Source organism: Acartia tonsa, chromosome 5 (assembly GCF_053477335.1).
Source record: "Acartia tonsa isolate MP-2025a chromosome 5, ASM5347733v1, whole genome shotgun sequence".
NCBI classification, from domain to species: Eukaryota; Metazoa; Arthropoda; class Copepoda; order Calanoida; family Acartiidae; genus Acartia; species Acartia tonsa.
Window position 1 is genome coordinate 18,451,586 of NC_137264.1, and position 26,237 is coordinate 18,477,822.

The following is a 26,237-nucleotide window of genomic DNA, read 5'->3' on the forward strand; positions in this document are numbered from 1 at the left end:
AGCACCTTATCGTTCTACTACTATTTTTAGGCCTTATAACACACACACCTTTACGGAATTTACTAGAAAATGACCTCCCCCTTAGTTAGCAATGGAGTTATTCGAAAGAAAATTAACTTTAACCAGGTGTTTTCTAAATTACACACCAAAATAAGCAATATTCCAAAAAATTCTACATATAGACGGATCAATTTAGAATTTCAATTGTAATAATGTCTAAATTTTATTTTCAGATTTTTAAAAATGAAGTTAAAACCTACAAGCTAGTTTTACCATTTGGACTTGAGGAGGGGTGAAGTGTTCACAAATAAAATATCACACAGGGATAAATAAAATCCCTAGAAGTGAAAAATAATTTAAAAGTGGTTTAAATCAAGTATTATAGCCTAGAAGAAGAGTTTGAAAAATCAAAATGTTTAAAATAAATTCAAAGTGAAGTGGTAGATTAACAAGAACATCCTGGTTGAATGGAGCATATCCTTTATATTTATATTTTATAAGGTATGTACATTTACTTATCGCATTAGCGTTAATGGTATCGTGCTAGCTGATTGTCTGTTCAATTCCGGTATTTATTGAAGGCATATATGTCTAAGAGGAGGGATGGAAAAGGAGGTGTTCTCTCAAACTTTGAAATCTCTCATTTAGTCATTATCGAAATTTTTAAATTTTCATTAGATCACCTCCCTTAAACCTTTGAAATCTCTCATATTACCCCCGTTAGAAATAATCTTGGATTTCTTGGCGTAAAACTTGTTTTGCTGTGTAACTAACGGGAAGTGGGTAGGAAATTGTGTTGTGGGGAAATTTTCACTCAAAATTGTTTGATATTATCACTGTCCCATGTGCTCAAATTCAATTTTTAAAAATCAATTTGTTCGGTAAGATAACTCTATAACTCTCAGTTTTTGTAAATAAGGAGTTAATGAGTTGACCAAGACACTTTTGTTTAGAATCTAAAAGTTAAAATCCTTCACAATATCTTTAGAAGGTAGAGGTATAATGTCCTCTCCCAGTATTTCTTTTTAAAAAGAGAAAAACAGAAAGAAGCGGATCGATTTGAGCTAGCTTTTAAACTCCTTCATATTTTTTTTCTGTAAATAAACTAAACATACCTACATTTATTTTCTTCCAAGTTTCTATGTCCCTGTAATTCAATATCTGATTGAAATGTAGGTTAAACTGAATCAGCATTCAGGAAGTCAAAAACTTTCATGCCATGAATTCAAGTTAGAATCGAGTTCCTCATATTTTATGTTGATGAATAGAAAGTTCTAAAATACATTATTGTTTAAAAATTACCTATTCTAGAAGTGATATTTGTGGCAGAGATTTTGTAATTAAATTCAAAATTCCAAGGACATGAAATGATCTAAAATAGTTTTAGGAAAAAGGTTTTTAACCAAGTGTGATTATTTTTTCAGATTTTTTTTATAAGCAATTAGAGATTTGTTGGTCTTTATAAAACCTTCTTCTAGAAAGGTTTATGTTTTTTAGTCTCTGACGTTCACAAAGTGTCTTTTTATACCTTGATTACGAAATCCGCCCTTCCTTGGTTAAACACCTAGGTACCTACTCAACTGAAAGACAAAAATTTTTTTACGTTATTTATCTTTTTTAAAGGACTAGACGCGCTGATTGTTATATGTCAGGTGTCCCACCGCAAGTTAAAACCTTACCAAACTTTTTATATTGATTTAGGTTGGGACTAAGGGGGTGTGTTCGCCCCCTGTGCTTCCCTGACCTGTCCCTGCCAGCCTCACCCTGGAGCTGATGGAATTAGAGAATATTGTGGCCAACACTGTCTACCTGAAAGCCAGAGAAGGTGGACCAGAGGGTAGCAAAGGCCGAAGGTAACCTTTTTTTAAAGCATTCTGTCATTTTTATGTCCGTCAGTCCGTCAAAGTATGTTTAAAAAAAAACTCGAAGTTTGGCTACAATAGGGCTAATTAAATGGTTCTTTAATATAAAATGCTATAACCGATCCTAATCAATCTAGGACACTACGGCGTCCACATTATGTCTTATGTATGTCTGTCCATTCGTCCGTCTAAGTAAGTTTGTAATAAATCTATCTTTGGCTAGAAAAATGGATTTTTTTTTAGGTTAGTTTTTATTTATGTTAAGGTGAATTTAGAGGACATTATAATTTCTATATGTTTAATGTTTTTATGTCTTTACATGTAAGGACAGTAAACTTTTTTTCTAATTTCAAAAAGGTATCAGTTGAAAAAAGAAAAAATATTCTTGTTATTAATGTATTATTAGCTCTATCTTGATTTCTTTACTTACTTACCTTGAGGGAATTAAACGGAGTTTGAAAATCCCAATCAAACCATTTTATCTTCAATTTTGTTCGTAATAAATTTTACCATCGTTCGTTTACAAACAAGTTTTTTTTGTGATTTACTTTTAAAAAAATGATATACTATTATTGTTACGTAAAAATACCAACAATTAAGGGGGGGGGAAGTTCTGCCACTTTCGCGTAAACAGTGTGCTGTGGACTAGGTATTGATTTTAGATTATAGGTTATTTAGGATAAAAGTTTAGTTTTATGTATTAGTTCACGTATATTTAATCATTTTTTGAATAGGTCTCCAGGTTCAGGTGCTGCAGGCTGGAAGGTCGTTTCTGGACAGGTAAAAAATTAAAAAAATTTTGTTTGAAGAGTTAGAGAGCAACTTATAAAACAAAATATGCTTCTTTTTAAATGTTATTAACATATCTGCAGAAAAAATTAAATTCGGCCTCCAGGTTCAGGTGCTGCAGGCCTCCAGGTACACTCTGGACAGGTAAAAATTAAAAACATTTATTTGAAGAGTTAGAGGTACACTTATTTAACCAAATATGCATCTTTTTGGATGTTATTACCATATTAGAGGAAAAAATGACAATCGGCCTCCAGGTTTAGGTGCTGCAGGCCTCCAGGTACACTCTGGACAGGTAAAAATTAAAATTTCTTATTTGAAGAGTTAGATGTACACTTATTTAACCAAATATGCATCTTTTTGGATGTTATTACCATATTTGAAGAAAAAATGACAATCAGCCTCCAGGTTCAGGTGCTGCAGGCCTCCAGGTACACTCTGGACAGGTAAAAATTTAAAAAAATTATTTGAAGAGTTAGAGGTACACTTATTAGACTAAATATGCATCTTTTTGAATGTTATTACCATATTTGAAGGTAAATTGACAATCGGCCTCCAGGTTCAGGTGCTGCAGGCCTCCAGGTACACTCTGGACAGGTAAAAATTAAAAACATTTATTTCAAGAGTTAGAGGTACACTTATTTAACCAAATATGCATCTTTATGGATGTTATCATCATATTTGCAGAAAAATTTAAAATCGGCCTCCAGGTTCAGGTGCTGCAGGCCTCCAGGTACACTCTGGACAGGTAAAAATTAAAATTTCTTATTTGAAGAGTTAGAGGTACACGTATAAAACAAAATATGCATCTTTTTGGATGTTATTACCATATTGGAAGGTAAATTGACAAACGGCCTCCAGGTTCAGGTGCTGCAGGCCTCCAGGTACACTCTGGACAGGTAGAAATTTGAATTTCTTATTTAAAGAGTTAGAGATACACTTATTAAACCAAATATGCAACTTTTTGGATGTTATTACCATATTTGAAGGTAAATTGACAATCGGCCTCCAGGTTCAGGTGCTGCAGGCCTCCAGGTACACTCTGGACAGGTAAAAATTAAAATTTCTTATTTGAAGAGTTAGAGGTACACGTATAAAACAAAATATGCATCTTTTTGGATGTTATTACCATATTGGAAGGTAAATTGACAAACGGCCTCCAGGTTCAGGTGCTGCAGGCCTCCAGGTACACTCTGGACAGGTAGAAATTTGAATTTCTTATTTAAAGAGTTAGAGATACACTTATTAAACCAAATATGCAACTTTTTGGATGTTATTACCATATTTGAAGGTAAATTGACAATCGGCCTCCAGGTTCAGGTGCTGCAGGCCTCCAGGTACACTCTGGACAGGCAGTTATAATATTTTTTGATACTTTTTGATTTGGACACCTTACCTGGATCCTGGTGACCACTGGTGAATGCTTGTGGCCGCTGGCAAGGTAAATTCCAATAAAGGTAATATTTGATATTAGAGGAAAGGTTTCTAAATAGAAAAGGGGAGGAGCGAAAGTGACACTTTTTGAAACCAAAACTAAAAGTCAAAGGAACTCAACTAAAAAAAGAGTTACAGGTCTGAGATTTTGCATGGCAGTTGCTTTATAGGGGTACAATATGGAACTGTGAAGAAGCGGCGGCGCAACCGCCGAAAACCGCCGAGAAAGGGCAAAAAAATATTCGGCGGGAAACGGCGGTTTTCGGCGGTTGCGCCGCCGTTTCTTCACAGTTCCATATTGTACCCCTATAAAGCAACTGCCATGCAAAATCTCAGACCTGTAACTCTTTTTTTAGTTGAGTTCCTTTGTTGAATTTTAGTTTTGGTTTCGAAAAGTGTCACTTTTGCCCCCCCCTTATTAAAATATAATAATATGACAAAATTTATTAAGTAAGTCTTCTATTTTTGTTCCAGGCAGGCTCTAGGTAGCCTCCAGGAGCCTGCTGGACAGGTTTAAAAAATCAATTTTATAATTTGTTTTATTTAGATGAAAGGTTTGAGTTGTGCTCCAGATAGGGTCAAGGTGGCCTCCAGGAGCCAGCTAGATAAATTTATAAAGATGCATATTTGGTTTTTTAAGTGTACCTGTAACTCTTCAAATAAGAAAGGGGGGAGGCGGATGTGCCACTTTTTGAAACCAAAACTAAAAGTCAAAGGAACTCAACTAAAAAAAGAGTTACAGGTCTGACATTTTGCATGGCATTTGCTTTATAGGGGTACAATATGGAACTGTGAAGAAACGACGGCGCAACCGCCGAAAACCGCCGAGAAAAGGCAAAAAAAATTTCGGCGGGAAACGGCGGTTTTCGGCGGTTGCGCCGCCGTTTCTTCACAGTTCCATATTGTACCCCTATAAAGCAACTGCCATGCAAAATCTCAGACCTGTAACTCTTTTTTTTAGTTGAGTTTCTTTGTTGACTTTTACTTTTGGTTTCAAAAAGTGGCACATCCGCCTCCCCCCTTTTAATTTTTACCTGTCCAGAGTGTACCTGGAGGCCTGCAGCACCTGAACCTGGAGGCCGATTGTCATTTTTTCTTCAAATATGGTAATAACATCCAAAAAGATGCATATTTGGTTAAATAAGTGTACATCTAACTCTTCAAATATGAAATTTTAATTTTTACCTGTCCAGAGTGTACCTGGAGGTCTGCAGCACCTGAACCTGGAGGCCGATTGTCAATTTACCTTCAAATATGGTAATAACATCCAGAAAGATGCATATTTTGTTAAATAAGTGTACCTCTAACTCTTCAAATAAGAAATTTTAATTTTTACCTGTCCAGAGTGTACCTGGAGGCCTGCAGCACCTGAACCTGGAGGCCGATTGTCATTTTTTCTTCAAATATGGTAATAACATCCAAAAAGATGCATATTTGGTTAAATAAGTGTACATCTAACTCTTCAAATAAGAAATTTTAATTTTTACCTGTCCAGAGTGTACCTGGAGGCCTGCAGCACCTGAACCTGGAGGCCGATTGTAATTTTTTCTTCTAAAATGGTAATAACATTCAAAAAGATGCATATTTGGTCTAATAAGTGTACCTCTAACTCTTCAAATAAATGTTTTTAATTTTTACCTGTCCAGAGTGGACCTGGAAGCCTGCAGCACCTGAACCTGGAGGTCGAATTTAATTTTTTCTGCAGATATGTTAATAACATTCAAAAAGAAGCATATTTTGTTTTATAAGTTGCTCTCTAACTCTTCAAACAAAAAATTTTTAATTTTTTTACCTGTCCAGAAACGACCTTCCAGCCTGCAGCACCTGAACCTGGAGACCTATTCAAAAAATGATTAAATATACGTGAACTAATACCCAAAACTAAACTTTTATCCTAAATAACCTATAATCTAAAATCAATACCTAGTCCACAGCACACTGTTTACGCGAAAGTGGCAGAACTTCCCCCCCCCTTATTATTTTTCTAGCTGTCGTCTAACTCTTAACCGGACGTAATATAACATGATAAGAATTTTATTTATTGCATACTAATAATAGTTTTGTTAGATTGATATTAATTTTGCATCGGAAATCCTGAAATTTTTACTACTTTATTATGAAGGAAAAGCAGCTTGATTAACAATTTGACGGTTTTAGACTATTTTAGGGTATGAGATACATTTCTTTTAGTATAGCCACTCTTTACTTACAGCCCATTAATTGAACACTTTAAATACTTTAGGTATAGAAGGGCAAAAAATTTCTAATTAAGGTGTGTTTGTACGTCCGTGCATAGGCTCTTACACTACCACACAGACACGCATACATAGTATTATAGTGTACTGTTTTTTTATATTTAAATAATGTACAATTGTTGTTTTTTTGCTCTATTTATGGACGTAATTGTCCTTGTTTATAATAAACTTTATGACTATCCATAATACATACCTACTTATTTTTCTTAATAAATAAAGCAAATATTTTTATCGTAAAAGTATTAAATGCAACGCTACTCCTGAGAGATGCAGAATAAAAGCAATTTCCTTTGCTATAAACAATAACATGGCTTAATGAAACTTTTGACTTTAATTAAAAAAAGGAAAAATGTCACGATATTAGGAATCTTAAACATGCAAATTAAGTTTACTATTTAGGAAAAAGGTACCCTAAATATGCATTTTATTTTTCAAAATAATTTGCTTGGTAACTCCGTTGGGGGAAGTGTGATTTGCTTGGCTGTTATAAAAAAAAGACAGCTGAATTTTTCCTATAACATATGCACCAAGTAGAGAAATGAATTTGTCCGTCTGTCGGCAGGTTTATTTCAGGTTTTTTTTTTGATTTTCTCTCTTTCTTTCTTTGTTATGACAATTAAAAATTTGCTCTCTAACCAGGGTTTCGGATCCGCATTGATTGTATGCGGATCCGGATCCTCAAAATTTGGTCAGTGCGGATCCGGATCCGGATCCTACCGGATCCGGTTCCGGATCCTTGACAATAAAAATAAAATCACCCAACTTTTCAAAAAAAGGGGGGGGGGAAAATGTGGTGACTCGTGCCACGACATACCAGCAATTTTATTTTGGGTGCTACTCCCTTAGTTTTAGAGATAATTGGGTGAAATCTTTTGGGCTGGGTCACTAATTACCCCAACTAGAGGTATCTTTCAAAAAAAAACGGCGGCGGGTCCGCCGCTCCCGCCGTTCGCCGCCATTTTCCGCCGCCGCCAAAAAAAATTTTTTTATTGCATTTCTCGCCGAATTAGGCCATTTGGAATCATTTGAGACCATGTTATTTTTTTCAAAAATTTTTCCCCTTATAACCAACCCTGCAGGGGGACTTAGTCATTTTTTTCAAATTCTCGTTTATTAAGGTATATCTTAAATTCAGGGCCTCTCCTAAGCTTTTAAAGATATTGAGACAAAACCTTTTGAGATAAATCAGTAAAAAATATTTGAATAAAAAATGGCGGCGGTACCGCCGCTCCCGCCGTCCACCGCCATTTTCCGCCGCCAAAAATTTTTTTATTGCATTTCTCGCCGAATTAGGCAATTTGGAATCATTTGAGACCATGTTATTTTTTTCAAAAATTTTTCCCCTTATAACCAACCCTGCAGGGGGACTTAGTCATTTTTTTCAAATTCTCGTTTATTAAGGTATATCTTAAATTCAGGGCCTCTCCTAAGCTTTTAAAGATATTGAGACAAAACCTTTTGAGATAAATCAGTAAAAAATATTTGAATAAAAAATGGCGGCGGTACCGCCGCTCCCGCCGTCCACCGCCATTTTCCGCCGCCAAAAATTTTTTTATTGCATTTCTCGCCGAATTAGGCAATTTGGAATCATTTGAGACCATGTTATTTTTTTCAAAAATTTTTCCCCTTATAACCAACCCTGCAGGGGGACTTAGTCATTTTTTTCAAATTCTCGTTTATTAAGGTATATCTTAAATTCAGGGCCTCTCCTAAGCTTTTAAAGATATTGAGACAAAATCTTTTGAGGTAGATCAGCAAAAAAATATTTGAATAAAAAATGGCGGCGGTACCGCCGCTCCCGCCATCCACCGCTATTTTCCGCCGCCCACAGGACGGCTTGTAAGGGGAAAAATTTTTGAAAAAAATAATATGGTCTCAAATGATTCCAAATTGCCTAATTCGGCGAGAAATGCAATAAAAAAAATTTTGGCGGCGGCGGAAAATGGCGGTGGACGGCGGGAGCGGCGGTACCGCCGCCATTTTTTATTCAAATATTTTTTACTGATCTACCTTAAAAGGTTTTGTATCAATATCTTTAAAAGCTTAGGAGAGGCACTGAATTTAAGATATACCTTGATAAACGAGAATTTGAAAAAAAATGACTAAGTCCCCCCGCAGGGTTGGTTATAGGGGAAAAATTTTTGAAAAAAATAACATGGTCTCAAATGATTCCAAATTGCCTAATTCGGCGAGAAATGCAATAAAAAAAATTTTGGCGGCGGCGGCGGAAAATGGCGGTGGACGGCGGGAGCGGCGGTATCGCCGCCATTTTTTATTCAAATATTTTTTACTGATCTACCTCAAAAGGTTTTGTCTCAATATCTTTAAAAGCTTAGGAGAGGCACTGAATTTAAGATATACCTTGATAAACGAGAATTTGAAAAAAAAAATGACTAAGTCCCCCCGCAGGGTTGGTTATAAGGGGAAAAATTTTTGAAAAAAATAACATGGTCTCAAATGATTCTAAATTGCCTAATTCGGCGAGAAATGCAATAAAAAATTTTTTTTTGGCGGCGGCGGAAAATGGCGGCGAACGGCGGACCCGCCGCCGTTTTTTTTTGAAAGATACCTCTAGTTGGGGTAATTAGTGACCCAGCCCAAAAGATTTCACCCAATTATCTCTAAAACTAAGGGAGTAGCACCCAAAATAAAATTGCTGGTATGTCGTGGCACGAGTCACCACATTTTCCCCCCCCCCTTTTATTCTTTAATTCGAAGTCAAAAATACTTTTAATTTTCAAGTCTGAACCTAAACCTTAAAGATTGGCTCTCATCAAGAGAATGTCTGAGATTTTATATAAATTTAGGTAGATTTTTCCATTTTCCCCGCATTTTTTTGAGTCCAAGGATCCGGATCCGGATCCTTGGAATCAAAAATATGCGGATCCTTGCGGATCCGGATCCGAAACCCTGTCTCTAACACACTTCGTGCGATTGTCCATCCATGCCATGATATTTTGGTTCTTCGCTACTCAGTACTCATGGATGTTGTCAACCTTCTTTTTTTGATTAACTTTTTTTATTTTTAGTAAAAAATGGAAGAAGCTGTTAACGTTTCCGCACATATCAGAATGTATTGATCTGGCTGGAACCTTGAAATCTGACACTTACGGGTATATAGTCGGGGAGCAACCCATTGGAGCTGCTCTCTTTAGAAAGTTCTGCGAGGTAAGTCTTAATTATATCTCAGAGAAAATTTTGTAAATGGATAATTCATTGTAGACATTTACTGGGTTTTAATATTTTAGATAGGGAATCTAAAACAAAAACGTTGCCGTAGCAAATGTCCATTAAATTTGTCGATTTGCAATTTTGAGACACACTAAGCATAAAACCATGATGATTAAGTTTTAATACCTAGGTACTTTTCATATAGGTAACTACCTATTTAAAATCATCAAAACTTTTAGTTCTTTTAACTATAAAAATTAAAATTGTGTCATTTGATTTTATTTTAAAAAGGAGTTAGATACCTACCTAATAAACTAGGTATATAGTGAAAAGTTAGGGTTATGGTAGAATTCGGAAATTCCTATCAGTGAAATATAGGAATGCCAAAGATGTTTACTTTTTTTCTCTTTCTATAGGAAAACTCTTTTTATATAAGAATGTGAGTTTGTTTTTGTGTGAGTTTTGGTATTTGTGTGGGAGTTTGCTTCTGTGTGTGTTATGTGTGATTCTATGTGTAAGTGTACGTTTGTTTTTGTGCAAGATTGCATTTTATTGTAGGGAAGATGATAAAGGTTCAGAGATGTTTATTGGGGTTCTATATAGGATTTCAACATCTAGACTTTAGATTCTACCTAGGGCTAAATTTAATAAAGTTTTACCTACCTATTGCAACTCATAAATAGTGTCTAGGTAGTTTTTAAAGATAGGTGCAAAATTGCGAATATCAAATTATGATTATTCAAAGAAATGTTAAGTTTGGAGTCAATGCTTTAAGTTGTAGCTTATTTCATTTTTAATGTTCTGTCAACTCCTTTTTAAAAAATTTTTTTTAATGCTATCATCAAAATTGTGTTCTGAATCTCCCTTCCTGTGTGTGTCAGGAAATCTACTGCAGCCAACGTCATATAAATTGGATTCATTTGTTGTGTTGGGTAGTAAATACATCTCAAGGGACACTCAAACATTGAGGTTTTATTCATTCATACAACCTTACTCAATAGGTAATCTAATTAAAGACATAAAGTTCAAGCCCATAGCTTTTAAAAAGGAGTTTACCTTTACTTTAATTTTACATATTGATCAAAAAATCTTTTAGGGCTCTTCTTTTTGAGATTTTGACCTATCCTTGTACCTTCCCTAAAACATACCTGGGAAAAAAAAGTTACTTTCATGATAATTGTAGACAAAATATTGTTGTACAGTTTTATAAGTATTAAAAAGCAACATTTTTATACCTAGTATAAATTGAAAATGGCGAGAAAAATAAGATTTTTAACTAGCTGCTTTTTTTTATCCAAATCTTTCAATCCCATATTAACTAGGAAATGAATAGGTACCTAGTCACTTAAGTAAAGCTAAATTTCAAGAAACCAAAATAGAGAAGTTTCCATTTAATTGCAAATGCTATATATGCTTTATAAATCTTTGTTCTGGGTTTTGAGTCCAGGAATAAGGATGAAGGTTTCGAAATTTAAACGGCACAGAAAGCTATTTTCCCTAAGTGCCAATTTTATAGTTCCCTTGTGAGGTTGCTAGGCGCCCTTTTTATTCATAGAATTACTTGATTTGTCGCTTTTTTATAAAGAATATTTATACCTGTTCTATAATCGCTGTGATACCTTCAGTGTTTTTGCTTCATTTTCTCAGTCCCTATTGCACCATCTATAACTCTATTAATTTTCATCAGATTTCACTTTAACCCCCTCAATGCTTTTTTGTATACCAAAGCTACTCTATTTATATATGGTGTCCAAAAGATTATTATAAATATTTGCTTATTGGAACCAAATAAACATTTCATATTAAGTGATTTATAGACATTTTTGTATCAAACTTGCCATATTAAATTTAAACTGGTGTTTTTTTTTGTGGTACTTTAGATATGATGAGGAAATTGTTAATAAATGTTGATGAAAAGAATTGTATCTAGTTGATATGTTGGTAATGCGAGCATTTTGCACGCCTCAAACTTTGCAAGGCCATGGCATTCCCGGCGGTGTGCGTTTACTTCCGCATATTATTAGATTTGCACAAGTTTTGTGTGTGTCTCCCCTACAGCTGAAATTATCATTATTCAATTTTTAAGAGTTTGAAATTGGAGGTTAGGTTTTAGGCTATTTTCTGGAGGCAATCATACACCTCCCCGTTTAAAGAGATATTTGGCAGAGTAAAAAATAATCCCACGCCCAAAATAATATTTTGAATGAACTGATCCCGTTGATTTTTGTAGCGGTAGTGAATGTACACTATTTCCTACACACTTTAATAAGATTAGGTTTCATGCAAGCTGTTTGCATATTACAGTGCACGAGTGGAAAAGTATTTTGATGAAAATAAACTTTACTTCATTTTTTGCTAATTAATTTCATGTCATTTATGTGATCATCCTTGGATTTAATGGGTTGGGTATTTTTTTTAATTATTCTACTTTTTAGCCAAAAGACCTTTTTTTAGAATCTCATCTTTTGCCTTGTAGTAAATCCAGTTTCTTAAGTTTGTAACTTTCACAAATATATTTCATGATTCAAATTGTTCTGCTTGCAAATATTATAATCACATGTTACGCCCTTATTAAAATTGTGTATTTCTACGGAGTTTTATCACTTTAAAGTAGTGAAGCTACTCTACAGTTCACTTTGTCCGTCAGTTAGTCCGTAACGCTGCTATTGAAGTTGGACAGCTAAAATTTCAGTAAAGATTCCTATGACATATGCGCATATACTCTATAAATTGTTTGTTCGTCTGCCTGTTGATCATGATCATGCTTCAAAAGACATAAACCTTATTTTCAAAGGTTTTGATTATCTTTGTTTTTTTTCCTTATTCTCTTTCTTTTCTTTGGTATGTCGTCACACTTGTTCGATTTGGTAATGCACTAATATACTATCTTTATTTTCAGGCGTCGAACAAGTCGTACCACTACTACAATGACTTCTTGGACGCTGTGGAGGATTATGAAACATGTTTAGAGGAACACAGGGTCAATGAGGCTAAAAAGATAGCCGCCAAATACCTCACGAAAATTAAAACAGGTTAACATATTTTTGAATACCACAAACTTTTCGACTTGAAATCACAGAAAATTTGGTACTTTTTTTTCGGTGAAAACTCGGGATAAATTGATTTGGGATGTAACAAAAGAGAAGTGGGTATTCAGGAAAGATAAATTGACTGCTAGAATCCTGGTATCTTGTCCCTTTTTAAAACGAAGAATTCTTTCTGTATTATCTTTAGCAAATATTTTTAGTTGGATTTCCCTAATCTTGAGATTGTTTAAAATGTTAATATATCAGCAATGACATTTACTACGTAATTTGTTACCCTAATATCATGATTAAAAGATTTCTGTTATCTAAATGAATAACATGTTGCGTTCCTTTTATATAATGTTGTCAGTTGGTTAATATTACGCTACTTGTGTACATGATTTTCCTTGTGTTACAGGTGACCATGACCTCAAAGAGAATGACACTCTTGACAACGGGAAGACTGAGGACAATTCCAAGGTGAGCATCAATGACATAGATAATTCTACACTAGTTACCTAAAACAAAAATTTACAGATCTTGCACTTCAGATAGTAATGGGGGGTTTTTAATGCAACCATCTCGTAATCAATGTATAAATGGCATTTAGAATTCGAATTTTGATCTGAAATTTTGCATGAGTAATCCTTGGTAGGTCTTTTTTTCCCTAAATCAAACAAAAAGTTTAAAAAGTAACGGCTAACGGCTCAGCCGTTTAGCCGTTTTTTGACTATTTTTAGGGCAAATCTGTCATATATTACGTAGGAATCAACTTTTTGAAACATATTTTTTCTTTAAATCATGTGAAATGATACCAAGAAACATTTTTTAGATTTCTAGTACCAGCAACTACTGGCTAGAACCGTCGTTTGAAAACGTTTTAGAGCGGAAAAGAATATTATGTGGAGATAGGTTTCGTGATGGATTTGAATTAAAAATAGCCCGATGGCTACAACAACAACAACATTAAAAGTAGCCCAAAAATAACTAAACGGCTGAACCGCCAGTCGTTAGCCGCTTCTTATCCAACTTTTTGTTCGATTTAGGGAAAATAGACCTACCAAGGATTTCTCATGCAAAATTTCAGATCAAAATTCGAATTCTAAGTGCCATTTATACATTGATTACGAGATGGTTGCATTACCCCCCCCCCCCCCCCCCTTACATCTGGTTTAATTTTTGCGGCTAAGCATAGTCATTTATCTTATCGCATATTTTGTACCTATTTTTGTAACATCTACAATAAGATTTGTTTTTATTGCCTTTACTATATTCACCCCTTTCCTACAAACAATCCGATCAAACAAACATACAACAAGACAAATTTTTAATCTTTAATGATCATGATTTTATTTGTTCTTTGCTTTACTGAATTTTGATGAACGCTACTTTTCTATCGGAAATAATCGTTCTTGTTTTGTAAATATGGTGTGTTTTTTAATTAAGCCGTGTGTGGTTGGCTGTGTGTGTGTGTGTGTGTGTGTGTGTGTGTGTGTGTGTGTGTGTTTAATTGTTTGTTGTATATTGACCTCTCTTCCTAATTTTTACTGCAGATAAATTAAAACAGAACATTAATCAGCTCAGAGCTAGTGATTTGTATAGATACTAGGGTTGGGCCGGATATCTGGCCAACGTTCGATGTCCGGCAATTTACCGGCTATCCGGCCAGATAACCGGATATCCGGCGTCAAAAATCAGCCGGATATCATGTAACCGGATAGTTTTAATATCCGGTATCCGGCCGGACATTGAAAATGGCCGGATATCCGGCCCAACCCTAATAGATACTAACATGGATGACAACGTCCATGGAAATTAGTTACAAAAAGAACTAAGTAGTTGGACGGATAAAGTGAGTTGAAAAATAGCTTCTTGACAATTACATTTTTCTCGTAGAATTCGAAGCTACATGAAAGGACAGCAGAGATTGACAAATTAAGTATAGAGTAGAAGCTCATTGATATTGTGAATCACGGAAAGGAATTTAAGACATCTATCTTTTAAGCAGCTAAAAAAACTTGGACGCTCTTGGCTGCGAATATTGTTCTGTACACTGTGACTAAACTTTAAATTTTTGTTTAGACTGACACAAGACTCGACAGTGGGGATGAAGAAGACTCGAATCACGAAAATCAGGTAAATTGATTTGGGATTGTTCCCTGGGTTCTTAAGGATTAAGACAATGGATGATAAACTCTTGCATATTCCCAATAATGACAAACAAAATTACCCAGCCTGTAGATTAAGATTATTGGTTACCTATACAGTTTGGACAATAAAAAGTTTGAATTGACCCAAACTTATTGCCTATTATGTAAAGAAGTAAGGTTTTTTCTCCGTTAATATATCGATATAAACTGTAATAATTGAAATTTATGAATTAGATAATAATAGGTATTTTACGACTAGAATCATATTTCGAACAAGGTACGTTTTCCCTGATTTTCTACGCAGATAATGCGTCTTATCTTTTTATTGCCCACAATAAAACATTTTTACTGTAATTCATTTTCTTTTTGTATTTGATTCTCAAACATTGCATCGCAAAGATATAAGTTAAGTTTTGTTTTTTAGCATTTAATTTACTCTAGTTGCATTATTACTTCCGCTTAGGATTATTTTATTTCTTTGCTAAAATGAATCACTTTGCAGGGAGCTATAGCACACTACTTGTTCCTTTATAGAGAAAAATACATCAAATCTGATAAAAGATATTTTAGATTTCTGGTGTAAAAATACAATATTTTAGTACCTCTTCTTTTGTTACAAAAATCAAAAGAAAAAAGTACTAAAATATTCTCCCATTTGTCCGTAACTTGAGATCCAGTTAAACACGCTTCTTTTATATACAATTTTTTTTTAACATCACACCCTTTCTTTTGATATTCTTTTTCATAACAATTTGATGGATTTTACTTGCAGCTTTACTTAAGGACATATTTGTTGTACATATTAATAACATACCTACATAATTGTGAAATGAATTTGAATAGAATATTAAGATATTTCAACAACAATTAATGGTTTAGTCATAGACAGAGATAAAGATTATTAAAAATAAATTATAATCATTAATCTAAAGATTGTTTTCGAAAATAAATATCTATCGAGAGCGCAATATTTGTAAAGCCTCAAATAATATTAATTATGCAAGGAGGGAGGGGACATTGTTTTTTTTTTATTACATAGAAGGTATAATTTTGTGTTTCATTATTGGTGATGTACAACAATTTATGGGACAATGTCTTATTCCTTTAGATATTCGTTAAGTATGGTAATATATAGGTAATCTTACGAACTCAACTTATTAATTTTTTTTTCGTGTTTTGATTCTTTACAACCTCGTGTAGGTGCGATCTCCATATATTTAGACTATCAGAACTACCTTTATTTTCTCTGCAATTATTTGAAGCTTATACAACCATATTTACTTGCAAGTGTATGTTTTTATTTAAGTGGTAGAAAATTGAAAACTAATTTTGCTAAATTACCACTTTAAGAGCCACTTATATAAGTGCCCGTGTATTCAAAAACAAATGTAGAAAATGGTTGGGTACTTATTATGTTCGTTTTATTATTCATCTAAAAAAAACGTGAATGACACTTCTCATTTATTCATCGTCTCAATAATCATCAAATTACGTGGTTGTAACAGGTTTTCTTTGAAAATCTTAAAAATATGAAAATATTTGTTTGGAAAATTACCTTGTTTATCTAAATTATTAACCAATATAATATTGTCCAACTAAATTGGCTCAATTGATCTCAGTTACTAATATAATTGATTACCTAGTGGAAACCCTACATTTATTTTAGTAATAAGTTACTCAATTTTACTTCTTGACCATCAAAAACCCTTATTTTAATTCTTTTAAAGGGAAAAAAGTATTTTTCTTAGCCCCTGTGGTGGGCTTTATCCTTGCTTGGCCCCAACCCTACGGGGTATTATTTCTGTGTGTATCATTTAACATTTACCTACTAAATTTAACTTAACTTAAGATACATTTTTTTCTTCTTAAAGTCCGTTTAAGGTCTAGGTGTTATTTGATATGAAGGAATGCACTAAAATTTGCCATTTCAAACTTAATACTTAATGAAAGAATTCCAACACGACACGCTAAAGTTTGAATCGTTTGCTTTAAATGGGCTTTAGTAGATTTTTTTTCAATACAAAGGTTAAGTTTCCAAATTGCTAATTTTGTTATAATTTAAGGTTGAAAACAAGGACGGCTCTGGTGATCAGAGGCGGGACACGAACCCAGACATTGATGTTATCAAATATATCAATATACTAAGGTAAAAAAAAAATTACATACACTTGTTGTATTGAATGCCCTCAAGTATGAGATGTAATGGTTCTTTTTCTTCAAAAGGGATACAGCTGCCCCCCTCTTTCCTTCTCTTTTGACAAAATAAAAAGATTAAATAAGATTACAGATATAAAAGGAATAAAATAATATTTTAATATTTACCTAAAATTTTAAAGTTCCTACTGTTAATCATAGTTGTTCACCTTCCATACTCAACTCAGGCTAGGTTTCGATAAGAAAAAGGAAGTTATGGTTGAATAAATATCAGCAAAAATCTTTGGAATCCATAAATAAAACAAACTTACTTGAGAACAATACAGTCTTTAGCTAAGCTTTATGCTAGGTTAGTGCTTGCCCAAAAGTGTCTAGTAAGGTACCCTGTATCCAATAAAACCTAACCTAATCTGAGAAATAAACTAACAAACTATATCCATCGAGATATTGTCAATTGAGAGGCCAATCAGCTCAGTCCACAATTTTCCGTACAGCTCAGTTTTATTTCAGGACATGTTTTAGGCTATTTTACCTATCTCTATTTATCTGAGTTTAGCTATGTTAATAAATTGAATTAGCCTATTTGAATTGGAAATGTCCCTACAGAATTTGAACAGACGTGATTTCTTCAAGTTAAGAGAGGTCTAATACAAAAATATATTTTTATTCAAAATACAGATTTGAAAAATTAGTCTTAGTAGTTCTTTTTTAGAAGTAGTTTTTGACAATAATATTTTGTTATCTTTTTTAATTTCTGGATTGACTGTAATGTTTTTTTTTTTGAATATGGAGGGGGCTTTTATGTATGTTAGGGGCGAATTAATTTTTTCTTGAAAACTTATCAAATACTATAGTAAAGTCAGAAGAACCAAAATAAAATAATTAAATATTGTTATACAAAATTATATAGGTATGTTTGATGGTATACTTGTAACTTATGCTTGAAATCATTTTTATGAAATGCACTTCATGCGACTATTCCTTTGTGTCAAATTTTAGGTGTCATCCCAACCAATTCATGAAAGGTTTATCTATTAAATACCTTCCCTGAACCTCACTTCAATGTCTTTTCTTAAAATAGATAGATATTAGAAATTTAAGATGTTATACAACTATTTTTACAATAACTTAATATTCTATTATACTTTCTTTTCTTTCAATTATATTAAGATCAGAGAGAGGGAACAATGATATTGTCTTTAAAATTTTATGAAATCGTTGAATCATGATTTACGATTGTAAAATTTTTGAGTTATCTAATTTTTCTTTCATAAGGGGTAATTTTATTTTTTGATAATTTGGGGCTAATAAATCTATATTACATTGCCCTATCTCTTTATCCCTAATAATCATGTTGGTTGAGAAAATAGAGGAGCATTATGAAACTATGATCTTTTTTTAATAAAATTTTTGGAAACAGTTGTGTAACTATTGGTTCAATATTATAGAAGAAGATTATAAATGAGTTATTTAATCTATCGCTCGATCATTTATTACCTTGGGATTTAAATATTCATTTATGCTAAATTTTGTTAGATTAAATAACATTCTATTGCAACAAAAAGGTGATGTTAGTAAATGATTTCTCGAATAAAATGATAAAACGTTTTTTCATTTAATTTTCTTTATTTTACTGTTTTGTGTTTGTTTAACTTTTATATTAAAAATAAAAAAAATCTTCCAAATTAAATAGAAAAAATCTTTGAATTATTGGTTAATTTAAGTTCAAAGATTTTTTTTCATTATAAAAATAATTTTTTAAAAAAATTTTAGAAAAAAAATCTTCCAACAAAAAAAAATTATCATAATCCAAGATGGCGTCAATACATGTAAAATTATTATTTTCAAAACAAAAATTAAATCTTGAATATCTTTTTTCACAGATTGAATTTCAAAAATCGGTCTGACAGTTTTTCCAAAGTCGGTATGATCTATCAAATGGAAAGGTTTGAAACTGATAGAATTTTTCTTTATACTAAAACATATTTTTTCTCACGTTTTTTCCAACAGTTTAAAAAAAATGAAATTAAATGGTTCTCACATTAAAAAAAAATTTCCCACGGGTCACAAATATGAAATTAAATGAAAAACATTTGTACCATTTAAATGAAAATTAAATGGTTCTCACGTTAAAAAAATTTTCCCACGCATGAAATTCTTGAAAAAACATAATTAATTGAATATTTAAACAAACCCAATATCGCGTTTTTTGCAATAGAATGTATATTCGGATACCTAAGGTATTATTAAATATCCACATTAGTTTCAAATTTTGTCCAAAATTCATTATAGTTATATGTATATGTTGTAAAGCAAAGCTTTAGTTACTTAAAGTTTCTTCGTCTACCTGTCAGTAGCGGATAGCTCTTATTGGCTGTTCAGAATCGCACCATTGATTTCAAACTTTGCCTTGGGTTCTTGAATATTACAAATATTAACTTTTTGGTTTCACTTGATAAGAATTCAATACTTATTTTAATCCGCTCTCACATATTAATTGCGGTGCTGTTATTCAAAAAAAAATTCCTAATCTAGAAGGATGTGCTTTCCCTCAAGGTGCATATCGAGCCCTTGAATGTATTTCTAGAATTCATAAATAATAACAATGTATTTCTAGAATTCATAAATTAATTTTTATATCAAAACATGGAAAATACTAACTGGCATTTAAATCTTTATTCTTAAACAATGCATGGATTTTCTGTTTTAAGAAAAACAACAAAAATACCTATATTTTGTTTCAGTGATGAGTTGGTAGAAGAGACCAAGATGAAGCTTGACTCGAAGGCTCGGGACCTGTTCAGATCCTGCGTGGACGAGGTCAAGGCATTCCTCTCTGAAGAACCTTACAAAGAATTCAGGAAATTAGAAAACATATTTCGTTTATTTTAACTGAGTTTTTTAGGTTTACTGAGGTGGGTGGTTTTTTTGCCATTGTCTCAACGTTTTGAAAAAATTTATTTCAAGAACTTCAGCAGAAAGTGTACCTAGATAACCTATTTATCTAAGACGGTTAATCTTTGCGAAAAAAAACCAGTTTACAAACAGAAATTTACACAATATAATTTGATTTTCGCTTTATAAAGTTGTCGATATTTCAGTTTTGTTGATTTTTCAATCTTGTTGACAAACTGTTACAAATCATTCAGGAAGGAAGGAAGTGGATTTCGGGGTGAGGGATTTACATTATTCAGAAAAGTTTGCCGATATTTTGAATTTGGATTAAGAACACTTAATTCTCATTAAATTCAGAGAAGACAATGTACAATAAATTGACGTGGATTACATCCCCAATTATGACGGACAAAATTAACACTATTGCAGATAAAGATTATTGGTGGAAAATTTTAAACATTAGACCACGAATCAAGATTTAATAAAGGCCTACTTTTTTATGTAAATGAATAGGTAAAGACACGAGTTTATTAAACTTTGGGATCCAATATAATTTTAATTCTTATACCGATAATTTTTGTATTCCCTTTTGAAGTCTTTTTGATCTGTTTTTTAACACTATTATCTCTTTCACTGAAGGATAAAAAAATGATGTAGTGTTGATAAGAGGGGGGAAATTGGGAGAGTAAAAATTTGTCCGTGGGTTATATATATGAGTTTAGGGTTTAAAATAGCCGAGAGGATAAATTGAGAGAGAAATATTGAACTGGAGAGAAAAAGGCCTCCATGCATTGTTTATGCAAAACAGTTAAAACTAAGATAATAGCTACAATATACGTAAGGATGATAGGACAATATAGAGTAAATTAGTATTTAGCCATTGCGTAAAACTCTGCCTTTTGAAGTTTGCAAACTTTCCTCTACCACTTGAAGAAAATCCACGAAATTAATTTTTGTCTGGATACGTGGACACCAACAATGTTGCAAAATTTATGTAAACCTTGAAAATTCTTTTGCAGAGTTTTTGCATTCTATAATTTAGCTACAGGGCCCTTCCAAAATATATATAGTAATAAGTAAAGTTTTATATTTAAAGGAAATGATTTTAAAGTGAAATTTTTGAAGAGTTATCCATAAGATCTGGGATGCAGTAATTTGAATTTCCCCTTCGCCTTATTTAGTTTCTAATCGTAGGGACAATTTAAATTGAGACATAATCTGGTGCTTAGGTTAATTTGATTAGGCCTTGGTTAGAAATGTGCCTCTGATATCTGATGATTGAATCATTGATGAGAGTACAATACGCTAAAATCATAACTAAGTAGGGAGGAACATTGAATTGAAAACCATTTTGTGCCTTAAATTTTTATATAATATACAAATTATTTAAAAACCTTGATTGGAATTTGATCCAGCAGTTTTTTTCCCCTAATGATTTTTAATCTAAAGTAGCTGTTATTCTTTTTATGGTCATTATTTTATCCTTTAATAACCATGGCTAATATAAAAATAGTTTTTTGTCTCTTAGGATTTTTGTATTTTATCCTTATGTTTGAAAACACTAAAGTTAAAATATCAAATGAGAATACTTATTTCTAAAACATCATGAATATGAGAATACTGGAATTGTTACACTAGCTAGTACTAGGACCCTGTCAGACTTACATAATATCCCTTCTGCCATTATTTCCGCCAACCTCATCAAAAGTTATCAATATTACCCTGCTTTTTATGCGGTTATTGTTTTTATCATTATTTCATCTTTTTGCGATTATGTTAACATTTGGTATTTTGAGAACAACACTTATAACAAACTTATTTTTTTTGATTTTTTGGCGGTCCTATGAAACTGGCTACGCGTGTGTGTGAAAGTGATTGCACACAAAAATGAAGGGCTTTCTATGTGTTGCTCATAAAGTTTTTGTACATTATTCAACAACAATAAAAAAAATGTTTACAATTTAAATATTTTTGGCTGCCTTTCTAAAATGCTATAACACTTATTACAAGGGATTTGTTAGTTGAAGCCAATGATGATACACAAAATTACCCCCTCTGGTTGTGGACCAACCTATCAAAATTTTAAAAAAGTCCCTAATGTTGTTAAGCCAACGAATAATAAAACGTTATTCATTTGGGGTTTAGTGTATTTAACAGCCCAATTCTCCTACCTCCATTTACATAAAACTTTAAAAATTGTTCCAACGGATGTAAAATATGAAATATCTTGTTAGACCTTCATTATATTTCAAGCAAGATCCTAAAAAAACTAAAATAAAAATAATCTTTATATTTTGATTTTAATATATTATTTGGGTCAATTTGATTCCTTTTCAAAAGTTGGAAATAGAAACGATTTTATAAATTTTTAAGTCATCATTATTTTTATCCTTATAAAGAAGAATGATTTCTATTAATATTTTCAATTAATCAAAAAATAACATTTGGTACAAAATTTCTTTAAAATAAGAGAAAAAAAGGATGGCAATATTCATAAAAGTGATGATAAAAAAGCCGGACAAATAGACAAACGAAAATTTAAAATTGTAGATTAGCTATGTTTTTGATAGGTATAACTTTTTTCTCTAAACACTCAATTTTTTGAAATTTTAGCTTAAAAATATTCGGTTCAGCGGTTAACTAGATCATTCGGACACACACACAGATCCTATAACCTTCATGTAAGGATAGATAGGATGAATTTAATAGCTTATTTTTTTAGATAAAATTCCTATAACAGACATACAGACTAACTCATCCTAATTATAAAAAAAAGTGTCAGTTAAATATGGATTCATGGAAGCACATATGAGGTTTGGTAAATAAATTTAATGGAATATGAATTAATAAAATAGAGAAGATCCTATAACCTTCATGTAAGGATAGATAGGATGAATTTAACAGCTTATTTTTTTAGATAAAATTCCTATAACAGACATACAGACTAACTCATCCTAATTATAAAAAAAAGTGTCAGTTAAATATGGATTCATGGAAGCACATATGAGGTTTGGTAAATAAATTTAATGGAATATGAATTAATAAAATAGAGAAGATCCTATAACCTTCATGTAAGGATAGATAGGATGAATTTAACAGCTTATTTTTTTAGATAAAATTCCTATAACAGACATACAGACTAACTCATCCTAATTATAAAAAAAAGTGTCAGTTAAATATGGATTCATGGAAGCACATATGAGGTTTGGTAAATAAATTTAATGGAATATGAATTAATAAAATAGAGAAGATCCTATAACCTTCATGTAAGGATAGATAGGATGAATTTAACAGCTTATTTTTTTAGATAAAATTCCTATAACAGACATACAGACTAACTCATCCTAATTATAAAAAAAAGTGTCAGTTAAATATGGATTCATGGAAGCACATATGAGGTTTGGTAAATAAATTTAATGGAATATGAATTAATAAAATAGAGAAGATCCTATAACCTTCATGTAAGGATAGATAGGATGAATTTAACAGCTTATTTTTTTAGATAAAATTCCTATAACAGACATACAGACTAACTCATCCTAATTAGAAAAAAAATTTTCAGTTAAATATGGATTCATGGAAGCACATATGAGGTTTGGTAAATAAATTTAATGGAATATGAATTAATAAAATAGAGAAGAGAAGAATATTTGAAGATAAATTCTTTTGAAATAAAATATTTATTCTCCACATTCTTCGTCAATATCCTAGATTACAATTGTGAATCACACATAAAGCCCCCCCTCTTAATTATTAAACAGGGTGTGTATATTCTGTATTTGATTTCCTACTAAAGGGGGGGGGGGGGGATAAATATATGTTAGAGGGGGAAAATATGAAGAAATAGTCATTTCCATATTTTCCCTCTCCTTCGGGTAGGAAAATTAAATATTTTCCACCCCTGGAAAAAAATCTTGTGCAGAATATACACCCCTGTTTTTAAAGCAGTTGTAGATGTACCACCCCTTGCTAAATCATAAGACACGCCCCAGCTGGTTACAAAAGTAATTCTATTATCCGTATTCATGAGAAATAATAAGAATAGGATTTCTTCTTATGATTATTGGACATGAAATTACATAATTCTGAAACATACCTCACATTGGAACCCAATACCAAAAATATTTAATCATAGATTATAAATATTATTATAGACAGCTTTACGTGGATATTAAAATAAAAAATCATAAGATTAAAACTGGTATTAATTTTATGTTTTTTTTTCATATTCGTGAAAAATTGTCTTTAATACAATGCTATACATTAGTTTTTCCAATATGACTGAGTAACGGTTCTAATTCAGTGAAAATTAATCGGTTTCGAAGCCATACTGTAAAATGTTTAAAAAATGTCAACGAATAAGAAACTGTAGTAAAGCATATAATTAGTTTATTGTTTGTATGCCGGGGCCTACAGTCATTCGGGTCCAACAAAACAGGAATTGATTCTACAATTTCATTTTCTTATCCTTGGACAACTGTCTATAATACCATACAATAGATAAATATTTTCTTTTGGAAGAAAAGAAATTGGCAATATGTGGGGTAAGATTCTAATCATCTACAAATTGTTACAACCAAAATTTGTTTTCAAAAGCGAAGCTTCTCCAAAACATAAGATGCAATATGCTCAGGAATTTTCTATGTGTACTCCTTTTTATCTATAATATAAAACTCAATTAATGCCCACCTCCCCCCCCCTAGATATACCACACTTTTCTGGGATCTTGCCAGATCAAGTATCAACTGTGGGGAATACCAAAGGATGACTCCATGCTAAATTTGAGCCGGATCCGGCCAAAACCGGCCGGGATTTTTATAAAAAAACGTTTTTTTCCGGTTTTTAGGGGGTATCTGTAAATCAAGCCCCCTCCTGGGTACGCCCCAATGATGATTTTTGCTTTAAGGTCTGATCTGAATTCCTCAACACTGGATATGACCCCTAGAGTTGAAAAAATGGTTAAAATCCGGTCTTTTGACCGGTTTCCGGCCATTTCCGGCCCAAAAAAAAAATTTTAAAAATCAAAATTTCATCTAAAATTAAAAAAAAAAATGCTTTGAATTACATTTTTCATTAATAATTTTTCAAAAACCAAAAACCTTAGGTAATGAAGATAATTTTAGCAACTTAAAATGTGAAAAAAGGTTGAAAATTGACAATCTTGTGTCAATTTGAAAAATGTTGGTAAATCTTAAAAATTTGACGGATTTATACATACATTAGAATTTAGGTTGACTATGGTCTTTAAGACACGCCATATCCAATAAAATTGAATGAGAAGGTCTAAATGTTTTTCTGAACCAAAATTCTACATACCCTGGCGGTTCCAGGGATATATCATTAAGGCCGTACGGCTGGCCAGAAAGCTTTTAACAGGTGGCCGACTAAAAGCCGGATTTGATAGTTATCAACCGTAAAAAGTAGCGATTTTCGTTTTTGTGGCCAAAACTCATGCAGGGAGTTGTTTTTTGAGATTGACACACAAAAGCAAGTTTGTACAACTTTTTGGGGCGGACATTTCTTTACTTACGCATTATCCGCCACAGGTGAACCGTTTGGCCGTTATTTGCCGCCAAAATCGCGATTTTCGGCGATTTTGCCGTTCACGAGGTTTTAACGACCATTTTTGAGGGGAAGGAGTCATCCAATCAATATAACTCTGAAATACTTCTCATTTGAAAATTAAATTGGCTACATTTCATGTGAAGTAAATTTTTTTGTGCGTCCAACCGTTTTTGTTCCAGTTGAAATTTAAAAATTATTACTTTTTAATTATAATTATTTTTTTCTTGTAATTTTAAAACTAATTAAACACTAATTGTTAGTACATCATAATTTTGATAATTAACTGCACATTTCAATCACTGATATTTACTACTTGGTAATTTTTAATTTATCTTTTAATTATCTGATTAATCTCTAATGATTATTACTTTGTAAATCTGAATAATTATTATTCATCTCTAGCAATTATTTATAAACTAAAAAGTAATAAAAATTACTATAATATATGTATTAGGTTAGGTAGTTCAACTGATAATCAAATAAAGTAATTTAGAAATGGCGATAGTTACTACATTATAAAAAAAAAATTATAACAATATGAATAAGTATTGATAAATTAGTAATAGGATATTTTATATGATTAATAATGATAAAATCATAAATAATAAGTAATAAAAAGTTAATGATAATTAATATGAGTTATTATTGATAGATTTAAAATAGGTTATGTAATATAATTTATTGATTGATTTGTAATAGGTTATATTATATGATAATTAATACTTATAATACTATAACTGAATAATAATAATAAGATAATCATAATTATTATGCATAAATATGGTAAGATAATAAAATTTATAATTATAGTGTTATAATCAATAATAAGATAATTTGGAGCCTGCGTCTTAAAAAATTATTTCACCCAAACTTGTTTCTTGTGGGGGGGGAAATACATTTCATAGGGTTGGTGTAATTAGTAATTGTTTTCCTTTT

At 32.0% G+C, this 26,237-nt stretch overlaps 1 protein-coding gene across 7 annotated transcripts in view; it reads left to right on the forward strand.

Annotated features, from left to right (window-relative positions):
- Positions 1–206: 206 nt before the first annotated feature.
- Positions 207–26,237, forward strand: part of Gprk2 (G protein-coupled receptor kinase 2) — a 51,343-nt gene continuing 25,312 nt past the window's right edge. For 6 of the 7 annotated variants that reach the window (XM_080160615.1, XM_080160616.1, XM_080160617.1 and 3 more), the window contains exons 1-8: positions 207–501; positions 1,702–1,853; positions 9,370–9,508; positions 12,411–12,543; positions 12,956–13,017; positions 14,620–14,673; positions 16,751–16,833; positions 19,586–19,700. In XM_080160615.1, the coding sequence (XP_080016741.1) occupies positions 1,774–1,853; positions 9,370–9,508; positions 12,411–12,543; positions 12,956–13,017; positions 14,620–14,673; positions 16,751–16,833; positions 19,586–19,700 (666 nt within the window). In that variant the 5' untranslated portion in view covers positions 207–501; positions 1,702–1,773. The remainder of the gene's footprint in view (positions 502–1,701; positions 1,854–9,369; positions 9,509–12,410; positions 12,544–12,955; positions 13,018–14,619; positions 14,674–16,750; positions 16,834–19,585; positions 19,701–26,237) is intronic. The other variant, XM_080160621.1, reaches the window with a different exon arrangement.